The sequence below is a fragment of the Leopardus geoffroyi genome, chromosome C2 (genome assembly GCF_018350155.1).
Source record: "Leopardus geoffroyi isolate Oge1 chromosome C2, O.geoffroyi_Oge1_pat1.0, whole genome shotgun sequence".
Lineage (NCBI taxonomy): Eukaryota > Metazoa > Chordata > Mammalia > Carnivora > Felidae > Leopardus > Leopardus geoffroyi.
The window spans coordinates 73479556-73505518 of record NC_059333.1 but is presented as its reverse complement, the minus strand read 5'-3'; the positions used below and the strand labels follow the sequence as shown (position 1 = coordinate 73505518).

At 36.8% G+C, this 25963-nt stretch overlaps 1 protein-coding gene across 13 annotated transcripts in view; it reads right to left on the bottom strand.

Annotated features, from left to right (window-relative positions):
• Window positions 1–25963, bottom strand: part of ACAP2 (ArfGAP with coiled-coil, ankyrin repeat and PH domains 2) — a 151290-nt gene that overhangs the window by 83467 nt on the left and 41860 nt on the right. For 12 of the 13 annotated variants that reach the window (XM_045502542.1, XM_045502535.1, XM_045502533.1 and 9 more), the window contains exon 2: window positions 10770–10827. In XM_045502542.1, the coding sequence (XP_045358498.1) occupies window positions 10770–10827 (58 nt within the window). Of the gene's footprint in view, window positions 1–5170; window positions 5471–10769; window positions 10828–25963 lie in introns of those variants that run through there. The other variant, XM_045502541.1, reaches the window with a different exon arrangement.

Sequence of the window (25963 nt, the reverse complement as noted above, 5' to 3'; positions counted from 1 at the left end):
AAAGGAAGAACATCTAACCAGAACTATGGGCTTAAATAAGGGAAGGATTCCTGGAAAAGGTAACACTTGAGAAAAGCCCTGAAGACCAACAGGAATTAGCCAATCAGACAAAAGTAATGGGAAGACACTACTCTAGGAAGAACATGTGCTAAGGCCCAGAAGCTCAGTGGGCAGGACAGAGGCAGTGTGCAGTGTGAAAATGTGTGGCATTAAAAGTATGATGTTAGAAATATATACAAGGACCAGATCAGGACAAGCCTTGTGTACAATGCTAAGATGTTCACATTTTGTGTGAAAGGAAAAGTGAAGACAATGATTGGTGAGTTCACCTGAGTTCCATCTTAGAATGATGATCTAAAAGGAGAAAAAATAAAAACATGGAAAGAAATAATAAAGATAAGGAGATTGGACCAAAAACCATGAGTGTCTAAATTAAGGCAGTAAGCAGGGAGAGAAAAGGGGAGACAAATTCAAGAACTACAGTCAAGTACTCTGGTATACTTATGCAGACGACTGTGTCCCACCAAGGGGAAAGTTGGAGCTGAAATTCAGCCTGAGCTTGGCCTGCCATGGACTACTAATTCACACATTAAACTGGCCAGCAAAAAACTTGTTTTCACTGTGTTGAGCCTGTGAGATAAGCCAAGTGGAAAGCTGATCAAACACAAATGAACACAGATGTTTGCAACTCAAAAAAGACTGTAGATACAGATACAGAAGGCATCAAAAAATATACAGTATCAGTGCTACAGTGTTATGTCCTAGACAGAGAGCAGAGGACAGATGCAGAGTGAAAATTACACAAAGGAGACTAAAGAGGAAGAGGGAAAGTAGGAGAAAAAGCAAGAGAAGAATTTCACCAAAGTAGAAAAAAGAACAATGTATCAAAAGATGGATGATGAATGGTTCGAAAACTCATAAAAGTCAAGTTTTAAAAAGACTTAAAAAACGTCTATTGAGTTTGGTGACAAAGTCACCAGCATCCCCGGCAAGAATATTTTAAGAGAAACTGACTGGGGGGCTGTTAGTCAGGTTACAGTAAATTATGAACTATAGATGAAGACGACAAAATGATAGCTCAATATATGCATATAAATTCTACAAAATACCCACAAGAACATCCTATACTAAAATAAGGATTCTGTGATAAAACAAATCTGGCAAACGCTAGGGGTTTTTTTTAATTTTTTTTTTTGCCCCCCCTCTTAAATTTTTTTTTAACGTTTATTTTTGAGAGACAGATCATGAGCAGGAGAAGGAAAGAGAGAGGGGGGACACAGAATCCGAGGCAGTCTCCAGGCCCAAGCTGTCAGCACAGAGCCTGACGCGGGGCTCGAACCCACAAACTGCAAGATCATGACCTGAGCTGAAGTCGGACACTCAACCGACTAAGCCACCCAGGCACCCCTGGCAAACTCTAGGTTTAAAAAGCTAAACAGATTTCTTTATTGCTGAACTTTAAAGAGCTTCTGATATATATTCATGTGTACTGTGAATCCTAGAAGAGTATAATATGTAACATTTCTCAAAAATATTTGATGTGGAATTCTCTTCACAGGGAGCATTCTCATAGAAACAACATCTCATAAAACTCACTATGAGAAATGCTGACAGAAATTAGTCTTTTAAACAGTTTGAAAATTACAAACAAATAGAAAATTACAAAAAAATAGAGATGCCTGGCTGGCTCAGTCAGTTAAGTGTCCAACTCTTGATTTGGGCTCAGGTCATGATCTCACAGTTTGTGAGATTAAGCCCCGCATCAGACTCCACACTGACAGTTTGGGATTCTCTCTATCCTCTCTTTCTGCTCCTCCCTCTGCTCATGCAAATGTGCGCGTGGTCTCTCTCTCAAACACACACAAAAAAGAAAATTACAAAAAATAATGTCTTAAAAACCAGAAAAACTAATTCTAAAATTCATATGGAGTAAACATTAACATGCAAGAAGACGGAACAAAATCGAAAAGAATAATGAGATGGGGACATAAGCCTTATATATTTTTTAATTTTTTTAACGTTTATTCATTTTTTGAGAGACAAAGAGAACACAAGAGGGGCAGAGAGAGAGGGAGACACAGAATCTGAAGCAGGCTCCAGGCTCTGAGCTGTCATCATAGAGCCCAATGTGGGGCTTGAAGTCACAAACTGGGAGATCATGACCTGAGCCCGTGAGACACTTAATCAACTGAGTCACCCAGGCACCCCAGCCTTATATATTATTAAAATGTATTATAGAAGTGCAGCAGTTAAAAGTCTGGTAATGGATGTGAATAGACAAACTGTTCAATGGAATAGAACAGAGTCAAGAAACAGATACAAATATGCAGTACTTCCAGCCAGTGTGGGGGGGGGGGGGGGGGAGGTTGGGGAGGGGGAGCTTAGAGATCCAATAAATGACATACGGATCCTAGATAGCCATCTAATGGGGAACAAAGAAAACAAAAAACCAAGTTGAATTCCAAATGCTCAAATTAATTTCAGATGGAATAAAGATTTAAGCATGAAACATTAAATGAGAAAACTAAGAGAAAACAGGAGGTAATATTTTTTATAATCTCAAAGTAACAGAAGTCTTTTTGAGAAAGATGCAAACCTCAAAAATCATAGCAGAAACATCAATTCAACTATAAAAACATAAAACATTTCTATAAGAAAAAAACAATAAATTTAGTCAAAAGAAAAACAATAAAATGGGAAAACAATATTAGTAACAATCACAAGGGACTAATTTCCCTGCTATAAGAAAGGGTATACAATCATCTTTGAAAAGCAAACCAGCCACTAGAAAAAAAGAAAAAAGAAAAAAGGTCGACAGATATGTACAGATAATTCCCAGAAAATTCAAATACATCCTATACCCATAAAAAAAAATCAATCTCACTCATAATTTTTTAAAAAATTGCAAAATACTGTTTTTTACAGAACAAAGATCAAAAGTTTGGTAATTTGCTATTGTAGAGTGGGTAGGTATGGGGAAACAGGCACTCTCACACATTTTGGGGGGAGGGGATGTAAATTGGTACAATTTCCATGTAAGGCAGTTTAGCAAGAGCTATCAAAATTTTAAACAATTACCCTCTAACCTAGCAATTTCACTTTTAGAAAAGTATTATACACATACATTTCACATAAGCTACATGACACTCATGTGAAGTCATTCACTGCAGCCACAGTAAAATACAGGCAACAATCTAAGTATCCATCAGTAGGCAACTGGATAAATTATGATATATCCATTAATGAAATACAATTCACCCTTTAAAAAGAATGAGGCAGCTCTATAATTAATAACAAAAACCAAAATCCAAGATATATGTTTTCCAAAAGTAAAATGTAGAACAGTGTTAATATTTTTGTTGGAGTGGGGAGAAGAGAAACACAAATACTTAAAATCTTTTAAATGGTCAGAAAACTTCTGGAAGGACACACAAGTGTTCTCTAGGAAAGAGATTACAGGAGGACTAATTTCTCACTGATTTCTCTACCTTTGAGTTTTGTGTCACACAGGTGGTATTCAACAAATTAAATACTTATTTACCAAATTAAATAGTTAAAAAATAATTAAATTAAAATGTTCTATAAAAACTGAAAGAGAGGTTGGTAGTATAACAATACGGATAAAAACACAAGGGTTCTGGGTTCAGTCAGCTTAGGTTCAAATTCTACTGCTGTCATTAACCATCTAAATGATCCTGAATGACCTTAACCTCTGCAAACTTAAGTTTCTTCTGTCTGATATGATCACAATGGTACCAAACCATATCAGGTTACTATAAAAGAGTTAAGATGGTGTGAGAAGTAACTGAAATGATTCTTTTTCAGAATTACCAAATAGGTACGCCTGGGTGGCTCAGCCAGTTAAGCATCTGACTTCGGCTCAGGTCATGATCTCAAAGGTTTGTGAGTTCGAGCCCCATGTCAAGCTCTGTGCTGACAGGTCAGAGCCTGGAGTCTGCTTTGGATTCTGTGTCTCCCTCTCTCTCTGCCCCTCCCCTGCTCGTGCTCTGTCTCTCTCTCTCAAAAATAAACAAACGTTTAAAAAAATTTTTTAAAGAAATACCAAATAAAAACTATGCTTCTAGTTAACAATAGGTTTACAACCTATTGGAAACATGTACCAACTCCACACACAATGGAGTCCCAAACCCTGAGACACTTCACTTCCTGGTTCTTCCAGGCTTTGCAATGAGCATGCACCAAAGAACTGAAGTCTCTGAGTCACCTCAAGGAATGTGCATTTGTTCCAATCAGACAACTTTTTGCCTTACATGGGCATAGGTGACTTCTGGGTAAGGCTGTAACCTCTGTAGTACTCAGCCAAAGAGCAATCAGGGGAGGGACTTGTACCCTAGGAGACAAATTGCCTGCTGCAACTGCCCCAAGTGTGCCTATCTATCAGACACACTTGCAAGAACATCGATTACAGCCTCTCTTCACTTGCTCCGAGTCTCCGCATCCTCCTTTGAATGGGTCAGTGGGCTTGTTTCTCACAATAGTGCACATAAAGCTCTTAGAACATTACTGGCACATGGTAATTACTAAACATTTATGTTTTCTTGTCAGAGTTTTCTTGTTTGCTTTTGGTTTGTGTGTCTTGTTTTGTTTTGTTTTTGTTCAAGGGAAACTTGAACACTTTCTACTTAAAATAAAGAGGTGATAGAGGAAAAAAAAGAGAGAAAAGTGGCTAAAGCAAAGTCCTAAGAAATTAAGAGTTTGGAATTACATAGGAAAAGGAATACTTTTATCATTCAAATGGGAGGCAAAGTGGGAAAAGAGAAGAACAGATTCTAAATTTCTAGATTAGGGGCACCTGGGTGACTCAGTCAGTTAAGTGTCCGACTTCGGCTCAGATCATGATCTCAGTTCGTGGGTTTGAGCCCCGCTGGAGCTCTGTGCTGACAGCTCAGGGCCTAGAGCCTGCTTCAGATCCTGTGATTCCCCTCTCTCTGCCCCTCCCCCGCTCACACTGTGTCTCTGTCTCCCAAAAATGAATGAAGACTTTAAAACATTTTTTTAAATAAATAAATTTCTAGATTAGGAGCAAGAAATAAATGTGTTCCCACCAAAAAGAAGGCAGAGTCAAAGTCACCTACTAAGAAAGAAGAACACAGTGATAAATGTTGAGAAAACAGGGAAGTAAAATAGCTGTTAAAGATAATAAGATAACCTGAATGACTCTTGGAAAATTTGCTTTGCATCAAGAATTCCAGGAATGTGTAGCTCCACCAATTGGTTTCACGAAATAGTTGTGTAACTTCTCCTGTAGGGCTTTATAGCCCAGATATGACACAGAGAATATAAATTGTTAGACTAATATAGTAAGAATTCTGTAGAGTAGGTGTTATGGAAGGATAATGAACGCCTCCAGAAGAAAAATAACGGCGGAATAAAATTAAGAACAGACTGAAAGTGTTCATAGCAGTATTATTCATATTCGCTAAAAAATGGAAACAACCCAAATGTCCATCAAATAATGAATGAATAAACAAAATGTGGTAAACCCATACAAAGGCATAGTATTCAGTCATAAAAAGGAAATATTGGAGGGGCGCCAGGGTGGCTCAGTCGGTTGAGTGTCCGACTTTGGCTCAGGTCAGGATCTCGCAGTTTGTGAGTTCAAGCCCCGTGTTGGGCTCTGTGCTGACAGCTCAGAGCCTGGAGCCTGTTTCAGATTCTGTGTCTCCCTCTCTCTGCCCCTTCCCCACTCATGTTCTGTCTCTCAAAAATGAATAAACGTTAAAAAAAAAAATTAAAAAAAAAAAAAAAAAAGAAATACTGGAACAGGTTACAACCTGGGCAGATGAACCTTAAAAACACATGGTAAGTGAAAAGATGCCAGTCACAAAAGGCCAAATTATGATTCCACTTATATGAAATGTTCAAAATACGCAAATCCATAGCGACAGAATATAGATTAGTGGCTGCCAGAGGATGTACGGAGAGGAAAATTGGGAGTGACTGCTAACAGGCACAGGATTTCTCTCTAGGGTAATGGAAATGCTCTGGAGTTAGACACTGGTGAGGGTAGCACAAAACTGTGAATACACTGAAAACACTGAATCGTACACTTTAAAAGATGAATTTTATGTTAAGTGAATTTTATCTCCAAAAATTACCCCCCCCCTCAAATGCACTGAAAGGGCAGTAAGTTTAAAAGGGGTCTAAAATATCAGAAGTTTATAACCTGAAAGACGAGAGGGCTGGCTAAGCTTGAAGAACAGAAGCAGGAGTGAAATGAGAACTGGAAGGACTGGAGACTCCAGTAAGAAAGTAAGAGATCAGCATTCCAGATTTCCGAGATGAGAACTCTGAAAGGTAAGGCATAGCTATGGCCATGAAAACAGGTATCAGAATTAGAATAGAGGTCACTATCACAGGAGCTGGAGAGACTATGGAATTGTCATACTGCTGAACCATACTTACACTGCAGCCACTGAGGAAGAAGGACTGACTTGATACTTTGCCTTAGCAGAGGACCCTGATGACAGGTATAAATGAATAATCTAAGTCTACAAAGAGGGAAGATTTTACTAAGTGATAAGTATGTCATAGGTGCTTTTCCAAATGATGAGAATATAAACAACTTATTTGCTGACTGTCCTGGAGTAAGTAACAGCCTAAGTCTCATTTTTTCTCATGTGCAAATTGGGTATAATGCTAACTGTGTAACATCGTTGTGACAGTTGGAGATACAAGTAAAATTTAGCACTTGATACACAGTAAATGCACATCAAATGAGGGTTTTTTTTTTTATCCTTCAAAGACAATCTGTCTTCAAGAAGCTAATGATTTGTTGAAGAGACACCATCATTAACATTTATTTAGAATTTACCATGTGCTAAGAACCATACTAAGCATTTAACATATATTAAAACATTTTACCTATATAACCTTACTAATAACTCTATGAGACAGATACTCCAATTTTATCCACTTTGGAGATGAAGAAACTGAGGCCTAGTAAGGTTGAGGAACTTGCCCAAGGTCATATAGCTTAGTAAGTGGTAGAGCCAGATTCAAACGCAGGCAGCCTTACTCTAGGCTTTGTGTTCTTAACTATTAAACCATGCTACAATCCAAAGACTATGATAATATTATAATAATTTCAATGGAAATGTGTGAAAGAAAGAATGCAACACAAGAAAAAGAAACTAAGTTTGGTAGTACTTAAGCTGTGATTTAAAAAGTATCTGCTGGGGCGCCTGGGTGGCGCAGTCGGTTAAGCGTCCGACTTCAGCCAGGTCACGATCTCGCGGTCCGGGAGTTCGAGCCCCGCATCAGGCTCTGGGCTGATGGCTCAGAGCCTGGAGCCTGTTTCCGATTCTGTGTCTCCCTCTCTCTCTGCCCCTCCCCCGTTCATGCTCTGTCTCTCTCTGTCCCAAAAATAAATAAACGTTGAAAAAAAAAAATTAAAAAAAAAAAAATAAAATAAAATAAAAAGTATCTGCTTGGGGTTCCTGGGTGGCTCAGTCGGTTAAGCATCCGACTTTGGCTCAGGTCATGATCTCGTGGTCTGTGGGTTTGAGCCCTGCATCAAGTTCTGTTGACAGCTCAGAGCCTGGAGCTGCTTCAGATTCTGTTTCTCCCTCTCTTTCTGCCCCTCCCCTGCTTATTCATATTCTCTCTCTCTCTCTCTCTCTCTCTCTCCCTCTCTCTCAAAAACAAATAGACATCAACAAATTTTTAAATAAAATAAAAAATAAAAAGTATCTGTTTAACAAAAAGGGAGCAAGCATTCCAGTGAAAAGATGCAACAGATACAGAGATTACATCTAGATGGCCACTGTGATACTCCACAGTTCTGTCAATTCCAGAATACCTGGCAAAATGGATAAATAATTGGACCCAGCAGAACAATGCCACTCATGAAGCATTATTTTCCACAAGGAGTATTAACTATTGGTAGCATATATTACAAACAAAATAAATATAAGCTAAGTCATCAAGCTAGTTTAACCTGTTGATGGCATGATTTACAATGATATTACAGGTGGAACTTGCCCTGCACAAAGTTATGAAATCACTGAACTAATCTTGGGCAACCCCTCCCCTCCACAAGTCGTTCAATGCCACCACCTTCAATAACACCATTTCTTGCTCCTCTCAGGTTCTCTTCTCTATGCTAATGCTTCAAAATGCTGAAGTAAAATGACAGATAAGAGCTCAAGAATTTGAGAGAAGTACGTTTTACAAGAAATCAAGATCTTAAGCTAGAGAAATATAAAAGTAACTACAGAACGTCTATTCAGGTGAAAGATAATAGTTTTTAAAATGTCAAAATTTCTATGATGCTCTTATTAGCCCTTTGGGTAATGAATACTCTAGAAAGGGCTTAGAGACCTTAGTACTAATTGCCAATTCTTTGATAACTTGTTTTAAATTTGAATCTTTTTGTTTTAAGGTTCTACCAGTCTCTCAACCCCAACCAAATTTGATATAAAGGTAGGAAAGAGCTGCCCATAAAAGCAAAATCAGTAACAAAAATGCTGTTAGTGGATTCTGTTTAGATGCTTTAAATTTTGAGGATACCCCCAAACATACAAATGTTCCATATGATTTACATGCAGTTCTACCCAAAAAGAATAGATACCCATAATAATCTACTCTGGGATTCTTTACAAAGCCTTGCCTTTCTACAAACTCTTTCATAAATCTACCAGAAAATCAAGACTACATCTTTTGTTGCCTACCCGAAAGGTTTGAAAACTTTGTTTCAGAGAGTGCTTAAAATACATGTAATACTTCTGGGTAAAATAATAATAACAATAATAATCCCATACATATAATTTTAAAGAGAAAATAAAATTTTTGAAAATATCCTCATCAAGAATTGTAACAGTAATTTTTTAAAAAAACACTTGCCTAGACACTTGTGTTCCTTAAAATAAATATCCAAGTGGCATGGGCTATCCCAACACAGACCCAGAAGTACAGTGGTGCACAAAAAGAGCACTGAACAAAAAGAGCACTAAACATGTGGGTGCATGTGTCCCTTCGAAACAGCACACCTGTAGCCCGTGGATAAATGCTTAGTAGTGCAAATGCTGGCCTTTAAGAGACAAAAGAGACAAACATAAGGGAAGGGAAACAAAAATGATATAAAAACAGGGAGGGGGACAAAACAGAAGAGACTCATAAACATGGAGAACAAACTGAGGGTTACTGGAAGGGTTGCGGGAGGGGGCATGAGCTAAATGGGTAAGGGGCACTGAGGAATCTAGTCCTGAAATTATTGTTGCACTATATGCTAACTAATTTGGATGTAATTTTAAAAAGTAAAAAAATTTAAAAGAAAAAAAAAAAAAGCAGTGAACTAAGAATAAAAACATATGAATCCTAACCCTGGTTCTGCCTCTTCTAACTCTGATTTGAAGCAAGTCCCCTTCACTTTCTGGGCTTTGGTATCTTCATCTATAAAATAAGAATAGTAGCACTTGTCTTACCTAACTCACAGAATTATTGTAAAAATCAAAAAACATATTGGGGCACCTGGGTGGCTCTGGTTAAGCATCAGACTCGGGCTCACAGTTCATGAGTTCAAGCCCTACGTCAGGCTCTGCTGACAGCTCAGAGCCTGGAGCCTGCTTGGGATTCTGTGTCTCCCTCTCTCTCTCTGCCCCCCTCCCACTCGTGCTGTCTCTCTCAAAAATAAATAAATAAACATTAAAAAAAATAAATATACTGCATATCAAAGTGTTTTGAAAACTATAGAGTAGTACACAAAAATAAGCTATTAGTAAACATTTTCTAAACTTTTGGTTTTAAATACATAACTAATACTATTACTTTATATGGTTTCTATACTGTTTACATTATATACATACATTTCATGATTTCAAAACATTGGAAAACATTTAGTTTAACTAGTATGTGTTTTATATCCTTGCTATAAAAGTGCAGTCCATGGGACAACAACAGCATTGGCATCACCTGGAATCTCATTAGAAACACAGAATCTCAGATACCCCAGACTTACTGAATCAGGATCTGTATTTTTACAAGATCCCCAGGTAATCCCTATGCACAGTGAAGTCTGAGAAGCACTGCTTTATGTAGTAATACAATTTACAATAACAAACAAGTAGGAAGTTAGTTTCAGAAAAAGTATTTCGAGTATGTGCATCTGATTTAACTCCATAAATTTTAAGAGATTATTTCACTAACCAATGGTTACTTGAAATCAGATGCCATGTCTTACTCATTCTCATATTGCTGCCTGCTATATAGCAATGTTGCTTGGGTAGAGACAAAAAAGATTATCAATAATTAATACAGATGATAGAAATCAATATACATTTTACCCTTACGTAGAATATAACCATTTAATATCAATTATTAAATATACACTAAATATTTATGGCATTAGCTTTAAAAATGGAATCAATATTTTAAATTTTATTTATGTTTAATGTATCCAAACCCACATTTATAAACAAGAATGGTCAGGTTATGTATGAAAACCATTAAGCATCAAAAAGATACATGCAATCTTTTTGATGGAAAAGAAGAAAACAAAGTTCCAACAATATAAAGGATATTTAGTTAGCTTTGCAGTCAGCTACTGGTCAAAGTCTTGCTCTGGCACTCAGATTTTCAGCAAGCTATTTGATGTCTATAGCCTCAATTTCCTCATGTGTAAAATTGGAATAATGACATTTACCGTCAAAGAGATAAAAGTAACATGAACCACCTAGTATTAAAGGCACAAATCATTATTTACAGAAAACAAGATTAATGCCTTAAAAAATTTTTTACGTAAAATTCACCTTATCAAGTTTTAGTTCCAATTCTGCCACATCTCCTTCTACTTCTTCCAAAGCAGCCCTAGAAAAAGTAAATATGAAGTAAGTTATCATGTGTTCATTATTTTTTAAGTGCCCCCCACCTCCCACCAGTCCTTCCCCACAACCACCTTCCAGGTTTCCCCTCCCCCCTAAGTTATCATTTGTTTAAATATATACTTTATTGCTGAAAAATAACTCTAAATGACAAAAGATATGAATGCTTAAAAATTACACTTCACATTGATAATAATTACCTTAGGATGAAGTATAAACATTTCATAAACATAGAATAGATAATATAATTATTGTTTAAGGTAATGAGAGAAAACATTAGGCTGACTGACTCAAAGCATTCATATTATTCATATTAATAACACTAATTAGAAGTATTTAGCATGTGTTTTGATTTTTTTTTAATGAGGAAGAAATTCTAAAAGTTGAGCTTTAACAAAGACTCAGATTTCTTTTTTTTTATTTAATTTTTAATTTTTTTTTAATTTACATCCAAATTAGTTACCATATAGTGCAATAATGATTTCAGGACTAGATCCCTTAGTGCCCCTTACCCATTCAGCCCACCCCCCCCCCACAACCCCTCCAGTAAGCCTCAGTTTGTTCTCCATATTTATGAGTCTCTTCTGTTTTGTCCCCCTCCCTGTTTTTATATTATTTTTGTTTCCCTTCCCTTATGGTCATTTGTTTTGTCTCTTAAAGTCCTCATATGAGTGAAGTCATAGGATTTTTGTCTTTCTCTGACTGACTAATTTCACTTAGCACAATAGCCTCCAATTCCATCCACATAGTTGCAAATGGCAAGATTTCGTTCTTTTTGATTGCCGAGTAATACTCCATTGTATATATACACTACATCTTCTTTATCCATTCATCCATCGATGGACATTTGGGCTCTTTCCATACTTTGGCTATTGTTGATAGTGCTTCTATAAACATGGGGTACATGTGTCCCTTTGAAACAGCACACCTGTATCCCTCGGATAATGCCTAGTGGTGCAATTGCTGGGTCGTAAGGTAGTTCTATTTTTAGTGTTTTGAAGACTCAGATTTCTATTTAACAAAACACATCTAACCACAACAGAGCATCCCTGACAACCAGAAAAGAAAAATTTTTACTTTTATAAATAGTTCAGAAAGACGTCAGCCTTGTTTAATGAACAATTTTGTTTCCAATGTATTTTTAAGAAATCTACTGATCTCTATAAAACTTAGTTAGTACTTGATACCACACACTATAAGCAACTTCGAAAAATGGAAATTTGGAACAAAACAACAGCAACTAAAACTTTTTAAGGGTAATAAGAATTTACACTTAAGAGTTAAGATATAACAAAACACAAGTCATCTACTTTAAGCCATCTATCACATTGTCAGATACCTACTTGAAAAACTAGCAACTTCCCAGCAGTTATTTTATGGATTAACCTAAATGTATTTCAAATGGACAGCGGTGGGGGACTAACCACCCAGAAAGTTATTTCGAACTCTGCGTAAGAAATTCTCAATTAGACACCAGGACTAAGAAAAAGATAGCTAAGATAAAAGTTCTATTTCCAGAACTACTCACTTAAACTCTGTGTAACATCCAAATAATCATTTTTTTTAGTGTTTATTTATTTTTGAGAGAGAGAGACAGAGACAGAGCACAAGTGGAGAAGGGGTAGGGAGGAAGACACAGAATCCGAAGCAGGCTCCAGGCTCTGAGCTGTCAGCACAGAGCCCGAAGCAGGGCTCAAACTCATGAATTGTGAGATCATGACCTGAGCTGAATAATTCGGACACTTAACCGACTAAGCTACCCAGATGCCCCCCGCCCCCGAAATAACCATTTTTATCAGCTTGTGATTCTACTTCTCCATCTGGTAACATTTACTGGAAAATAGTTTTTAATCCCCAAAATAAGAAAATTGTACACAACTATAAATTATTCAGTAAAGAGATGCCTATTCCACAAAATAAAATACTCTAGCATAACAGTTTAAAGTTCAAGAAAACAAGAGGTACTGTACTTCCACAGCAGAGAAACAGAAATGCTTCTCCCCTAACTAAAAGTGTCATTTTCTTCAGCAGTGTTTTCACATTATATATTGTTCCCTTCTCCTAGAAAACATTTTCTCCTCACATTAACCTTAACTCCCTTCACCTGCCTATATATGCTACTTATCATGGAAAACTTAATGCATAAAAGAAAACAAACATATCCGCACAAAGATATTCATTGTTTGTAACAAGTTGAAAACCTACATGTCCAACAATAGGAAATAATGTAAACAAATGATGGTACATCCATCCCATTGTGTGAGGCAGCAAGTTTTTAAATGAGATTGATCGATCTCTATCTACTGAGATAGAAACATATACATGCTAGACTATTACATATGGGAAAAAGCAACTTACAAAATTATATATAGTGTGAACCCAATTTTGTGGAGGAAAAAAATCTCTTGGTTTATGCATAGGCAAAAATCTGGAAGCATATTTACCAATCTCTTAACTATAACTTTGAAAAATAAGGATTGGAGAGCAGAAAGCATAAATAGGATTTACTCTTTTTACCACTTACACTTCTGGACTGTTTAGAATTTGCAATAACTATGCACATTTCAATTATTTTAAAGCCAATAAAGGGAGAAAAGGAAAAATTCAGACATCATCTTCTCAGGAGGTGGGGCCTCTTGGAATCTCTTCCTCCATCCACTCCAGCTTGATTACACATCCTCCTATGCTCCCACAACACCTCATGCATGTCTCTATCACTGTCCATTTCTCTTACTCATCTGAGCTCCCCTTAGCAGTATAGACACTCAAAATGTTTGTTGAGTCAAGAAAGAAACCCCACAATTGTTTACTCTATCAAAAATGTTCTTCATTTACTTTTTTACCTTTTTTTAACCTACCTTTACTCAATCTCCAATTTCTGGGTTTTTCAATTTCTTAAAATATTTATTTATTTTTGAGAGAAAGAGCGCAAGGGGGAGAGGGATAGAGAGAGAGGCAAACACAGATCTGAAGCAGGCTCCAGGCTCTGAGCTGTCAGTACACAGCCCAACGCAGGGCTCAACCTACGAACTGCAAGATCATGACCTGAGCCCAAGCCAGATGCTTGACCCACTGGGCCACCCTAGAGCCCCCATCTTCAATTTCTTTCAAGCAAATTAGTTGAAATGACCAGGTCAAGATTTGATTTAATCACTGATTTCTGCTAAACATACAGTTTGACAGAAACTTTATGTATATTCCTCAATCGTATTTCATTGTACAATTCTAAATTGCTTTTGTAAAACAACATTTTTAAAGAGAAGTACAAACACAAAAGAGAAAATGTCATTTAAAAGCAAAGCCCTGGGTCGCCTGGGTGGCTCAGTCATTTGAGTGTGTGACTTCGGTTCAGGTCATGATCTCGTGGTTTGTGGGTTCAAACCCCACGTTGGGCTCTGTGCTGACAGCTCAGAGCCTAGAGCCTACTTTGGATTCTGTGTCTCCCTCTCTCTTTGCTCCTCTTTATCGCGTGTGTGCAAGCAATCTATCTATCTCTCTCTCTCTCAAAAATAAATGAACATTAAAAAAATTTTTTTAATAAATAAATAGAAGTAAAGCCCTTTGTAATCATATAGTCAAAGAATCTGAAACTTTAGCTTAGAGTTCTTCAACATTTCACCATTTCTTTAAAAAAAAAGTCTTTGTTCTTGGTCATCTAAGATATGTGTGAAAAGTTGTAGTCATAGCAAAAAAAAAAAAAAAAAACAAACAAACAAAAAAACTTGTTGTAACATCTAAGAAGCCAATGTGTAAGGCAGACTAGTTAATTGAATATTCCTTAGTATAAAAAGTATACAGAAATATCATCTCAGTTCAAATCCTACTCCATCATTCACTTCTCTAAGCTGAAGATATTTTGTCTAAGTTTCTTCGTCTACAAAATGAGTAAAGAAATACATACCTAAATGATTTGTAAAAGTTAAATGAGGGACTGTCTATACCACTGACCACAGTATATACCTTGACACAAAGAACATGGTAAGAGCTTCTTTCTCTCCTTTCTCTTATCCCCACATTCTGAGGTGAGTTTTTCCTCCCTATTACTTCTACTCTGTAATGAAAGAGAACCATCCTGGAATGTATGTTTAATAAATGAATGAATGAGTGAAATGAAACAATCTACACAACATTCCTTCAAATATTGGACAACAGATATTATTCCTTTTCATCTCTCCCAAATACCTATTGAACCTATATAACTTTTATAAATGTGCAAGGTGTTAAAAAGGCCTATATTATAGACCATACCCTTCATAGTTTAAATTTTTTTTTTTTCAACGTTTTATTTTATTTTTGGGACAGAGAGAGACAGAGCATGAACGGGGGAGGGGCAGAGAGAGAGGGAGACACAGAATCGGAAACAGGCTCCAGGCTCTGAGCCATCAGCACAGAGCCTGACGCGGGGCTCAAACTCACGGACCGTGAGATCATGACCTGGCTGAAGTCGGACGCTTAACCGACTGCGCCACCCAGGCGCCCCCCCTCCATAGTTTAAAACGTAATAAAAATCATTAAAAAAATTTTAACTGTTAAAACTTAAATGTTACGTATATATTAACAACAAAAGTATGATTAAGTACCAAATTAAGCAAAACATAAAATAATGTTAAAAGAAAGAGGAAAAAACAGAAGGCCATCAGCAAAGTTTCACAGGATTATTATGAACAAAGTTCAGCAAACCACAGCCTTTCAGGCAAGTCTAGACCATAACCTGTTTTTGTTTTGTTTTGTTTCTTTAAACTTTTAAAGTTGATTTATTTTAGAGAGAGGGAGAGGGAGAGAAGGAGCAAGAGGGAGAGGGAGGGAGGCGGAGAGAGAGAGAAAAAATGAATCCCAGGTAGGCTCCACACTGTCAGCACAGAGCCTGATGTGGGGCTTGAACTCATGAGCTGAAATCATGACCTGAGCCAAAATCCAGAGTTTAACTGATTGAGCTACCCAGGCACCCCCATAACCTGTTTTTATGCCCATGAGCTAAAAATGGTTTTTATATTATTTCGTGATTGGAAAAAACAAAAGAATAATATTTAATGACACAAGAAAATTATATTAAATTAAAATTCAGCACCTACAAAGAAAGTGTTTTGGAAACACAGCCAAGCTCATGCCATATTGTCTATGGCAGCTTCCATGCTATAATGGAATGGAAGAGTTGAGTAGTTTAGGAAGAGAGACCATATGGCCCACAAAGCCTTGAAATATTTACTATTATCTGGCATTTTAGAGGAAAAGTTTACTGACTCCTTATTACGAATATTAAATACAAAAACATGAATGAAAATCCTTTCTCATATACAAAATACATACAAGAAAATAATCTTTAGGACTTAGTTCTGGTTGACTCTACCCTAACAAGCTGAATAAGCCCATAATTTAGAAAAAAAAGTCACTTTACTTTTCATAACACCTTCATTATTTTATCTATTCCTGCATCAGTGTTTTATGATCAACTTAGAAAACAGTTAACTAAAAACATAAAATTAGAATAGGAAAAAAATCTAGCAGCAAGTATTAACACTGAGACATTTCTAATCACATGGTGATCACTTTCAGCTGTGAATTAAATGAAGCTCTATGAGAAGCACAAAAATAGAACTCTCCCTACCCAGATAATTGCACACCCCTGATGTAGCAATAACCTTTATAAACCACTATTTTTATAAAATGATCCATAAAAATAACTAAATAGTATGACTAATATGAGCACTATATTTTCTTTATAAAAGAAAATTATTTGAGAGAAACAAGTGTGATGAAGAATTGTAGCCATCCATTTGAAATCCTAAACACATACACATACAGACACGAAAAAAAAAAAAAAAAAACCTAACTTCCACTTGAACCCTGGCAATATCCTCAAAATGGAATTAATAATCTAAGACTGGGTCACATGATGATGCAATCTAAAATGTAACAACAGGATATTCAAGATCACTAATAGGCACATAAATATTAAAGATTAAATATTTAAACAAAGATGGATTTGCGACTCTAATAACTACCTTCTAAAGAATTAACAAAGATAAAATAAACTATAATGTACAGATTTTGAAACTAACATCTATATTCCTTGTTTTATATAATAGATACATTCTTAAAGGTTGCATATACATTAAATAACCATTTAGATACTGAGAGGAGTTGCCTATATACCCATCATGGCACCTACCATCCCCAACCAACTTCCTCTTTCAGCTCAAGAGCTTTATCTACTGCGGGCAATGCTTCACTATTTATTCTTTGCAAAGAAAGGACAATGGCTGGATCAGGGATAGTCCACTGACCCAAGGGCAGCCCGGTCTCAATAAGTGGCAAAGCTAGATGACCAAAACTAGAGATGGCTGTAGGATGAGACGGCTCCCTCAGCATTTTTGACCAGAGAACACAGAGAGTACACACCCTGGAAATCTGCTTTTTAAAATAAATCTCTCACTAAATCATTTTGTAATGTGAATAGCCACCCCTTTGTTCAGTAAATTCTGGGTCCTTTAGAATTGGGTCTCTTTAACACCTTCATGTTGAGAGACAATGGGATGGATTTTTATTTTTTTTTTTTTAAAGAGCCAGTGTTTGAATACAATATTTTACTTACTGCCTATGTAACATCAAACAAGTTCTTTGTGCTTCAATTTCATCTGCAAAATACAGATGACATTCTCTTCCATAGAGCTATATGATAAATTTTAAAATACATATAAAAATTTCAGCACAGTGCAGGACACTCATTGGGTATTGAATAAATACCAGCTATAATTATGTATGTTAAAGAAAATACACAATCTCTTTTGATTTTCATTTTATGGGCCCAAAAGGGAAGGAAGCGGTAATTAGATTAATCGCGTACTTCCCACATGAATTTGAAGTGGTTTGAAAAAGAAGCAAAAAAGTTAAAACAGCAAATAAAATAGCAAGTCCAAATTGCAAACACTTCAATACTCTTGCCAGTTTCCAAAAATTGTATGTCAAACACACTTTTCCTAACTTCATTACTTCAGTCTAGGCCACAGTGCTATACTACATGGTAAGATATTATTTGAAAATCCACTTGGTTTTCCAAGGTCGTCAAGGTCAGTTCTGTGTGATTCTTCTAAGAACAAACAGAGCCAACTCTGCAATCAGTACAAAGAAGTATTAAGGCTCTGAATGCATGTTTATTGCATATCAATATTAAGTCACCTTTTAAAAATGACTAAGTCTTTATTTTTGAGAAGTCTCAATGAAATTAAAAGGTCTTTCTTGCCCAATATTAGGTTAGAAACGTTATAACTGCTCCTATTTGCTCAGATTGGTCTACTGAGCAAACCTGGCAAAACCCATGAGAAATTCAGTCCTGTAATGGGTAAGAGTATTGTAAAAAAACACAGACTAGAAATAGAAATCAAGAGTTTAGTCTAACTCTCTACCAACTAATATGAGTCCCTGAGAACATAATTTAATCTCTCCAAACCACAGTTCTCTCATCCATCCAAAGAGAGGAATAGACTGGATCATCTTTATTTTTACCTCCGGATCTTAACAATCAATTATCCTGGAATAAGCATTCAAAGGAAAATTAGAACCTAGATTTGATTATCTTCTCCCAAGCAAGATTTCCCCCAGGTCCTCATTCATTATTTCAACACAGAGAAAAAAAGAAAAACCTATAAGCGATGAAAACCCTCACCAAAATTTATATTGTTAAGTCATTCATCCTTTTCAAACGTCTCCTCTACGTACTTTCTAAAAGATCATAAGTATCGGGGAAGATAGTGGTGGTTTTTTGTAAAATTTTTGTTCAGCTTAACATTTTAGGAAAAATTTTTTTTTAATTTGTTTTTTAAGTAGCCTTCATACCTAACGCAAATGCTAACACATGGCTTTAACTCATGACCCTGATATCAAGACCTGAGCTAAGATCAAGAGTCAGATGTCTGGGGTGCCTGAGTGACTCAGTGGGTTGGGTGTCCGACTTTGGCTCAGGGCATGATCTCACGGTTCGTGAGTTCGAGCCCAGCATCAGGCTCTGTGGTAACAGCTCGGAGCCTGGAGTCTGCTTTGGATTCTGTGTCTCCCTTTCTCTGCTCCTCCCCCACTCATGAGCATGCGCTGTCTCTCTCTCAAAAATAAATAAAGCTTAAAAAAATTTTTTTTAAAAAGTTAGATGTCTTACTGACTGGGCCACCCAGGAACCCCAGGAAAAAAATGATTTTATCTTTTGTCCACACACATATCTTTCTGAGTGAACTCCATTATATTTATTTTTTTAAAGACTGTAAACATTATTCTACCATTTCCTCATGAAAAAAAGTAAATCTAAAAAAAAGTAGTTGTGGCATCTGGGTGGCTCAGTCGGCTAAGCATCCGACTTTGGTTCAGGTCATGATCTCGTGGTTCATGAGTTTGAGTCCCACATAGGGCTCAGGATCGCTGCTGTCAGCACTGAGCCTACTTCGGATCCTCTGTCCCCTTCTCTGCCCCTCCCCCCCACAAAATAAACATACAAACAAAAAACAAAAGTAGTTAAAGGAACACATACCCTTCTCCCCTCATGTTCTCTCCTGCCGATAACACAATATCCAAAATAAAACCATTCAGGCCAGAAAGGAGCATAATTAAAGAAGCAACCAAACCATAGCCCATGGTGGAGATGCAAACAGTATGGTTCAGGCGAATGAATAGCATACACTCAAGTTATTACTCAAGTGTCAATAACCCTATGAGTCCAAGTCTATCACTAAAAAAAAAGGGTAGCACTCTTAAAATGGTATCCAAATCACCATTCTGCATAGAGAAGTGTAGATGGGAGAAGGGAGTAAGTACAGAAGCATCTGTTCCTAGGGCTCCAGGTTCTCTCCTTAACAGGGGTAGCATGGATCTCTATAGAAATAACTCTAAATAAAGTTATTTTTTTCTCACAGCCCATAGCAAACATTCAAAGGAAATACTGATAATGTTTTATTTTTACCAGACAGGAAATCCTTTTTTTTTTTCCTCATAAAAAATCAGTACTATGTTAGAAAGCTGTTTCCATTTCATCCTCCTGCAACAGCCTGAATTTCTTGTCCAGGCAGTTAGTATATGCTGGCAGCTGAAATGCTACTATAATTACAGTGGGAGTTAATATCATTCTACTGTGCCATAAAAGAAGGTGGTGGAAGAAGACATGGTCCTTCTATTGTGCTGGGATCCATACGTCAACAGTGACAGATGACCGGTTAATAGTCCCTTCCAGTTTTCACAGTCAAGGGTGTAAAGCTAGAATGAAGGTATTAGTCATCTAAAGGGGGTAAGGTCACTTTAATCCAAAAAAACAGAGGGTTAAGGGAAAAAAACTACAAACTTAGAGACTACTACATAACGTTGCTTTCAACTGAGCCCAGAAAAATAAAAGCTGAAGAAAAAGGTATTTGTCTTGAAATCACAATAAACTTAGGAAGGTATACCTCAAAAAAAATTTTTTAATTGACTTTCTACAAGTCGGTCCATTCCCAAGAATCTTATCACTACGTAGTAGGTTTTGACATGATAGGAAAATAAAGTAGTTACCATCACTGTTTAAAGAATTAAAATCAAATGTTCAACAAGAGCAGTTAAACTGCAATGCTTATCATATCAGTGGCATGTCAGGGTCAATAACTTTAGGGAGAAGAGAGCACTGTAAACCTCATGGTACATAACAGGGGGAGAGTAGATCTCTATGAGGAAAGAACATTGTAACTGATAATACTGTCAGGATGATCAAGTATTTCAGATAAGATGGGCCTATCTGCAGACTCACAGTGAGAGAAAGGAGCAAGATTGTAGGGACACCTAGGGCCAAGCCCAGACAAAAAATGTCAAAAAGTATAATCAGAGACCATATTCCCCCTTTCATGGCTGTTCTTTTCAGGAACTGGAAATGGTACTTAAGCCACAGGATATCCTGTAAATCAGAGCAGGTAAATAACTACATAAAGGGTCTTTCACGGTTCTATCGAGGACATGTCTTAGGCTGCTAACCAAATCACACTTATAACTTTTCCAGGCTTCTCCATTAACAACAACAACAACAACAAAAAATCTGCTTTAGTCCATAATGAAAATAATTTCATCATATATTTTCACTGTGTTTTATAATTTGCATGGCGCCTGCATGTATGATATAGCATTTGTTATATTAAGAGAAGAATACAGAATAGTAATATGAACTAAAAACATTAACAGGAAATGAGCAACAATCCCAGAATCACAGAATCCTGAATTGGAAGAAACCTTAGCAAACTGCTGAATGTCAGAACTGTTAAATGAAAGTTAATGAATGAAATGAAAGTAGAGTGGCTGTGTTTAGAGTAGTATTTCATCTCCATTAAAACCCTGCAATTTTACAAGATCTGTAAACAGGATCCAGAAGAATACAAATTTAAGAGCCTAAGAAACAGGCTCAGGGTTTTAAAGACACTGGTCATACCATGAACTACAGGCTAGTAAACTTATGACACTGAAGTACCTTCTCCTCAGTGGAAGGAGCACCTCAACACCACCACCTCCACAAAGCACCCCATACTCACATCAAATAGAGCACCCGGCACTCAATATGATAAATCCAACTATTGGTCTTGTTGCCCAAACTAAGAGACCTTGAGCAGAAACTACGGTCCATTTAGTTTATTTAGTTACCAAGTAAACATTTGTTTATTGGATGCACAGATGCAGCATTAAAACAATCAAAACATTAAGAACAATTACATAGTCTGAAGCCCAAGGCCACTCATGACGGTTATGCCTGCATCTCGGTGTACATGTATTTATGTGTAATTCTCCAGTTCCCTCTTGCTCCAGTTTTTAGTTATTCCAATCTGCCTCTACAGCCTCATATAGATGTTACTATAAAAGTCTTTAGAGAAAATAAAAGAGAATACACAAATAATTGCTTAAACATCAAAACTGGACTTACAATGAAAGAAGTTTTGAAAAAGTCAGTTCTTTCCACATACAAGAATGAGCCTATACACCTTACCTAACCATTTGTAGACCTATGACTTCTTTTAAAGTTGAGAGAAACGGGAAATTCTTGTAATATAACACTCTAGAATATACACTAATATAGGATTTCTAAAACAAGCCTTGAAAGAAACCTCAAAGGAGCTAAGGAGGAATTCACTGTAACACCACCACAAAATTATACTACCATGATTCCATCACTACATTCAACTTATAATCAAATAGAATCCTTAAACATCCAAAGAGAAGAACCAAAATAGTTATACTAAAGTTGGGGGGAATTTTTTGAACAACTTTTTATTTATTTTTTTTTATTTATTTTTTTTTTTTTGTAACGTTTATTTATTTTTGAGACAGGGAGAGACAGCATGAATGGGGGAGGGTCAGAGAGAGAGGGAGACACAGAATCTGAAACAGGCTCCAGGCTCTGAGCTGTCAGCACAGAGCCTGATGCGGGGCTTGAACTCACGGACCACGAGATCATGACCTGAGCCGAAGTCGGATGCCCAACCGACTGAGCCACCCAGGCGCCCCTGAACAACTTCTTAAAAACCACTACTAGAAAAATTCAGACAAATGAAGAAACTTGAGATTTCCCTTCCTTTTCTCTAACAACAAACAAGACCAAGTATCAATTGCTTGAGATATGCAGATGAAATAAACAAAGATCCCTGCTCTCCTAGCTCTTACACTGGAAGAGGAAGACAGTCAATAAACAACAAACATAATAAATAAGTCATTTAAATAGTATTCTGTAAAGTGCTAAGTGCTATTAAAAAAACAAAAGGTAAAACAGACGTGGGGGGCAGAGCAGGGGGCAGGGACAACTACAATTTTAAATAAGGTGGTCAAGATAGTCCTCACTGAGAAAGTGACATTTGAGCAAAGCCTGAAAAAGTGAACCACACAGATAAGGATGTTATGGACATAATATCACACCAATGCAACAGCCCTGGTGTGTTAAGGGAATACCAAGGAGGCCAGTATGGCTGAAACAGAACAAGCAAAAGAGGGGCCCCTGGGTAGGTCAGTCAGTTAAGTGTCCGACTTTGGCTCAGGTCATGATCTCATAGTTCATGAGTTCCAGCCCCACTCAGGTCATGATCTCATAGCTCATGAGTTCCAGCCTCGTGTCGGGCTCTGTGCCAACAGCTCACAGCCTGGAGCCTGCTTCAGATTCTGTGTCTCCCTCTCTCTCTGCCCTCCCACCACTTGTGTACCATTTCTCCCTCTCTTTCTGAAATACAAATAAACATTTTTTAAAAATTAAAAAAAAAAAAAAAGAACATGCAAAGGGAAGAGATGCAGGAGAGGAAATGAGACAATTAAGAGAGAGCCCCATCACCATTAACAGCCTATGGCCTAGTAGGCGAATGACAAAAATTCTACCTTTACTCTAAGTGAAATGGGGAACCACTGAAGCAGGGAAGAGACACAATATGACTTCGTTTTTCAGGAATCACTCTGGCTGCTGTATGGAGAAGATTGGAGAGAAACAAAAAAGGAAGCAAGGAGACCAGTCAGGAAACTAGAGATCATCCAGGTAAGCGATGAAGCTGGTTTAAACTAAATCCAGTCAGTGGTAAGAAATGTTAATCTGGATATATTTGCAAGGTAGAGCTAAAAGGATTTCCTCATGAATTGGATGTGGTGTGTGAGCACATGCACAGGTATACCACTGAGCAGGTAAATATGAAAATAAGGATGGATTCAAAGTTTTTAGCTGGAATAGCAAGAAAGGACAGAGTTGTAACCAACTGACATGGAGAAGGCTATGGGCAGAACAGGTCTGGGGAGAAAAGAACGAGAGCTCAGGTTTGGACTTGATCTGAAATATTTATCATATATACAAGTGGTAACATCAAGGTGGATAAAAATGAGTCTAGAGTTTAGGAGTCTGCAATGAGGATATAAGTTTAGGAATCATGAACATACAGATAGCCACAAGACTGGGTATTTTTGGAAAAAGTGAAGATAGGAAAAATGATTAAGGACTGAGGTCTGGGGCACTCAGTATTAAAGGTCAGGAAGAACAAGAAGAAATAGCAAAAGAAACAGAAAGAGCAACTAAGGAGATAAGAAGAGAACCAAGAGAATGTGATGTAGAAGGGAAGTGGAAAAAATGTAACAAGAATGAAGTGATTAACTGTGTTTAAAGCTACTAACAGATCAAAGACAAGTCAAAATGGGTGGGAAACAATTATTAAATATTGTAAAACACTTCTGGCCTGATACTTTGATAAACCATGAGTCTGCTCCTATAGAAAAGATTAATTTAATATTTTAAAGTAGAAGTATAGAAAATTTTCTAGGAATATAAGGCACATGAAACTAAAATGAGAAAAAAAATTCCCAAGTAGAAACTGAAAACGCATTTTAACAATCACCAAGGAAGACAAGTAGGTAGGTCCCCCCTTTCCCTCTCCATTCTCAATCTCTCTTCCTGGAAGATAAAGGTTATTAATTAGACAAAAAAGAAATCTTCACATTCTTTCTCAGGAAGGCTGGGGCAAAAGTTCTACTGCCATTCATAATATTAAACACAATCTAACTCCTATAAATTCAAGAACCGCTAATGTAGCTCTAACTCCTCATGAGACAACACACAGATCAAAATCTGTATTTGTCTTTCTATAAAATGAGGATTGATTTCATTCCAACTCTATGATTCATTTATATAGCCACAGCTATGTTATCCTTTGCTGATAAGTTCTCAAAATTAAAAACAACACATATACACAAAACTTTAACCATTTCAAATTAATTTCATTCACTCTTTAGGGATGGGTTATAATTCTGTCCCACAAATTCACCAATCCTGTTTTTCAGCAGTAAACCAAAGTGGAAGTCTGGGTTATCTTCATGTGAATAATCTAGCTATGGTAACCTTAATGCAATCCTATTAACTATACTGCTGGGAAGCCAAGAATCTTTATACTTCAAATTTTATTGTCCATCAGCAAGTCACCATTCTTGCATGTAACCGTCCTTACACTCTGAAAAAGACTACGACATAAGTGAGAGACTGGACAAGTTCAGGAATACGTACATTTAAGCTGAGCATTTTCCTACTCCTTGGTTCATCAAGAGATCTAATCCACTGATTTACAAGGGATAAGAAAGGACTACAGAAACAGTGGATCCTCATTAAACACCTGTGGACTTAGAACATCTTAGTTGCACATTCTTGGTAATACCTAATGTTCCCAACTAAATAACGGGAAAATATTCAAAGACATTAGGTGACTTAACTGAGAGAATTAAATAAACCAAGATGTCTAATGAGGATGAATTTACCTTCAGAGAACTGCAAATGTGACACTTACAAGTAAGTATAAACTCAAACACCTGTGCAAGTTCAAAATATTTTGTGTTTAACACAATTCAAGGGGAAAGAAACACAAACTACTACTTAAACTTTTACAGACTTAAGAACTGGCTTAAATCTTATTTGTCCCATGTGAGGCCATGTACCATATCTAAATCTGTGTCTAACAACCTGTCTTATGAAAGGATCCTACTGACCCTCAAAATAACTGCTGACAAGTCTTTTTTGAACTTAATGCCTAGGAATGGAAATATATGTGGATATGATATACACTAAAGTCCAGAATATATAAAGATGCCAGTAAAAACGTCTCCTGGGATAATGGTACCCACACCTATACCTGACCAAATAATGAGCATGTCGAAATAGAGACTCCTAGATCCCAGCCCCGCTCACTCTGACATAATTTCAATCTTCACAGTTGAGAAATGTGTAATTTTAATAAGCTCCTGGGTGACTCTAGGATGCAATCAGCCACAGGGAAGGTCACTACCCTCAAAGTCAAAATAAAAATACATTGTAACACACAAACGTGAACTTTTTCTTATATAAAACACACAACATTTTAAAATAAGAAATCATATGTATGTCAGTGAGTTGGAAACAGAAATCACCTAGTTTTAAAATTCTAGTGACTACTTTAAACTCTTATTACTGTGCCCAACATTGCTGAAGAAAAAAAGCATGTTTCTCAAGGAAACAGCCTAACATTAAATAGATGTATTTACTGTATGAATATGGAGTTGTGTCATATTCTGATAGGCTATATTATTTAAAGCTGAAGGAATAAAACCACATTCCTGAAGGGTAAAGTCATTCCCAGTGGCAAGTGTTA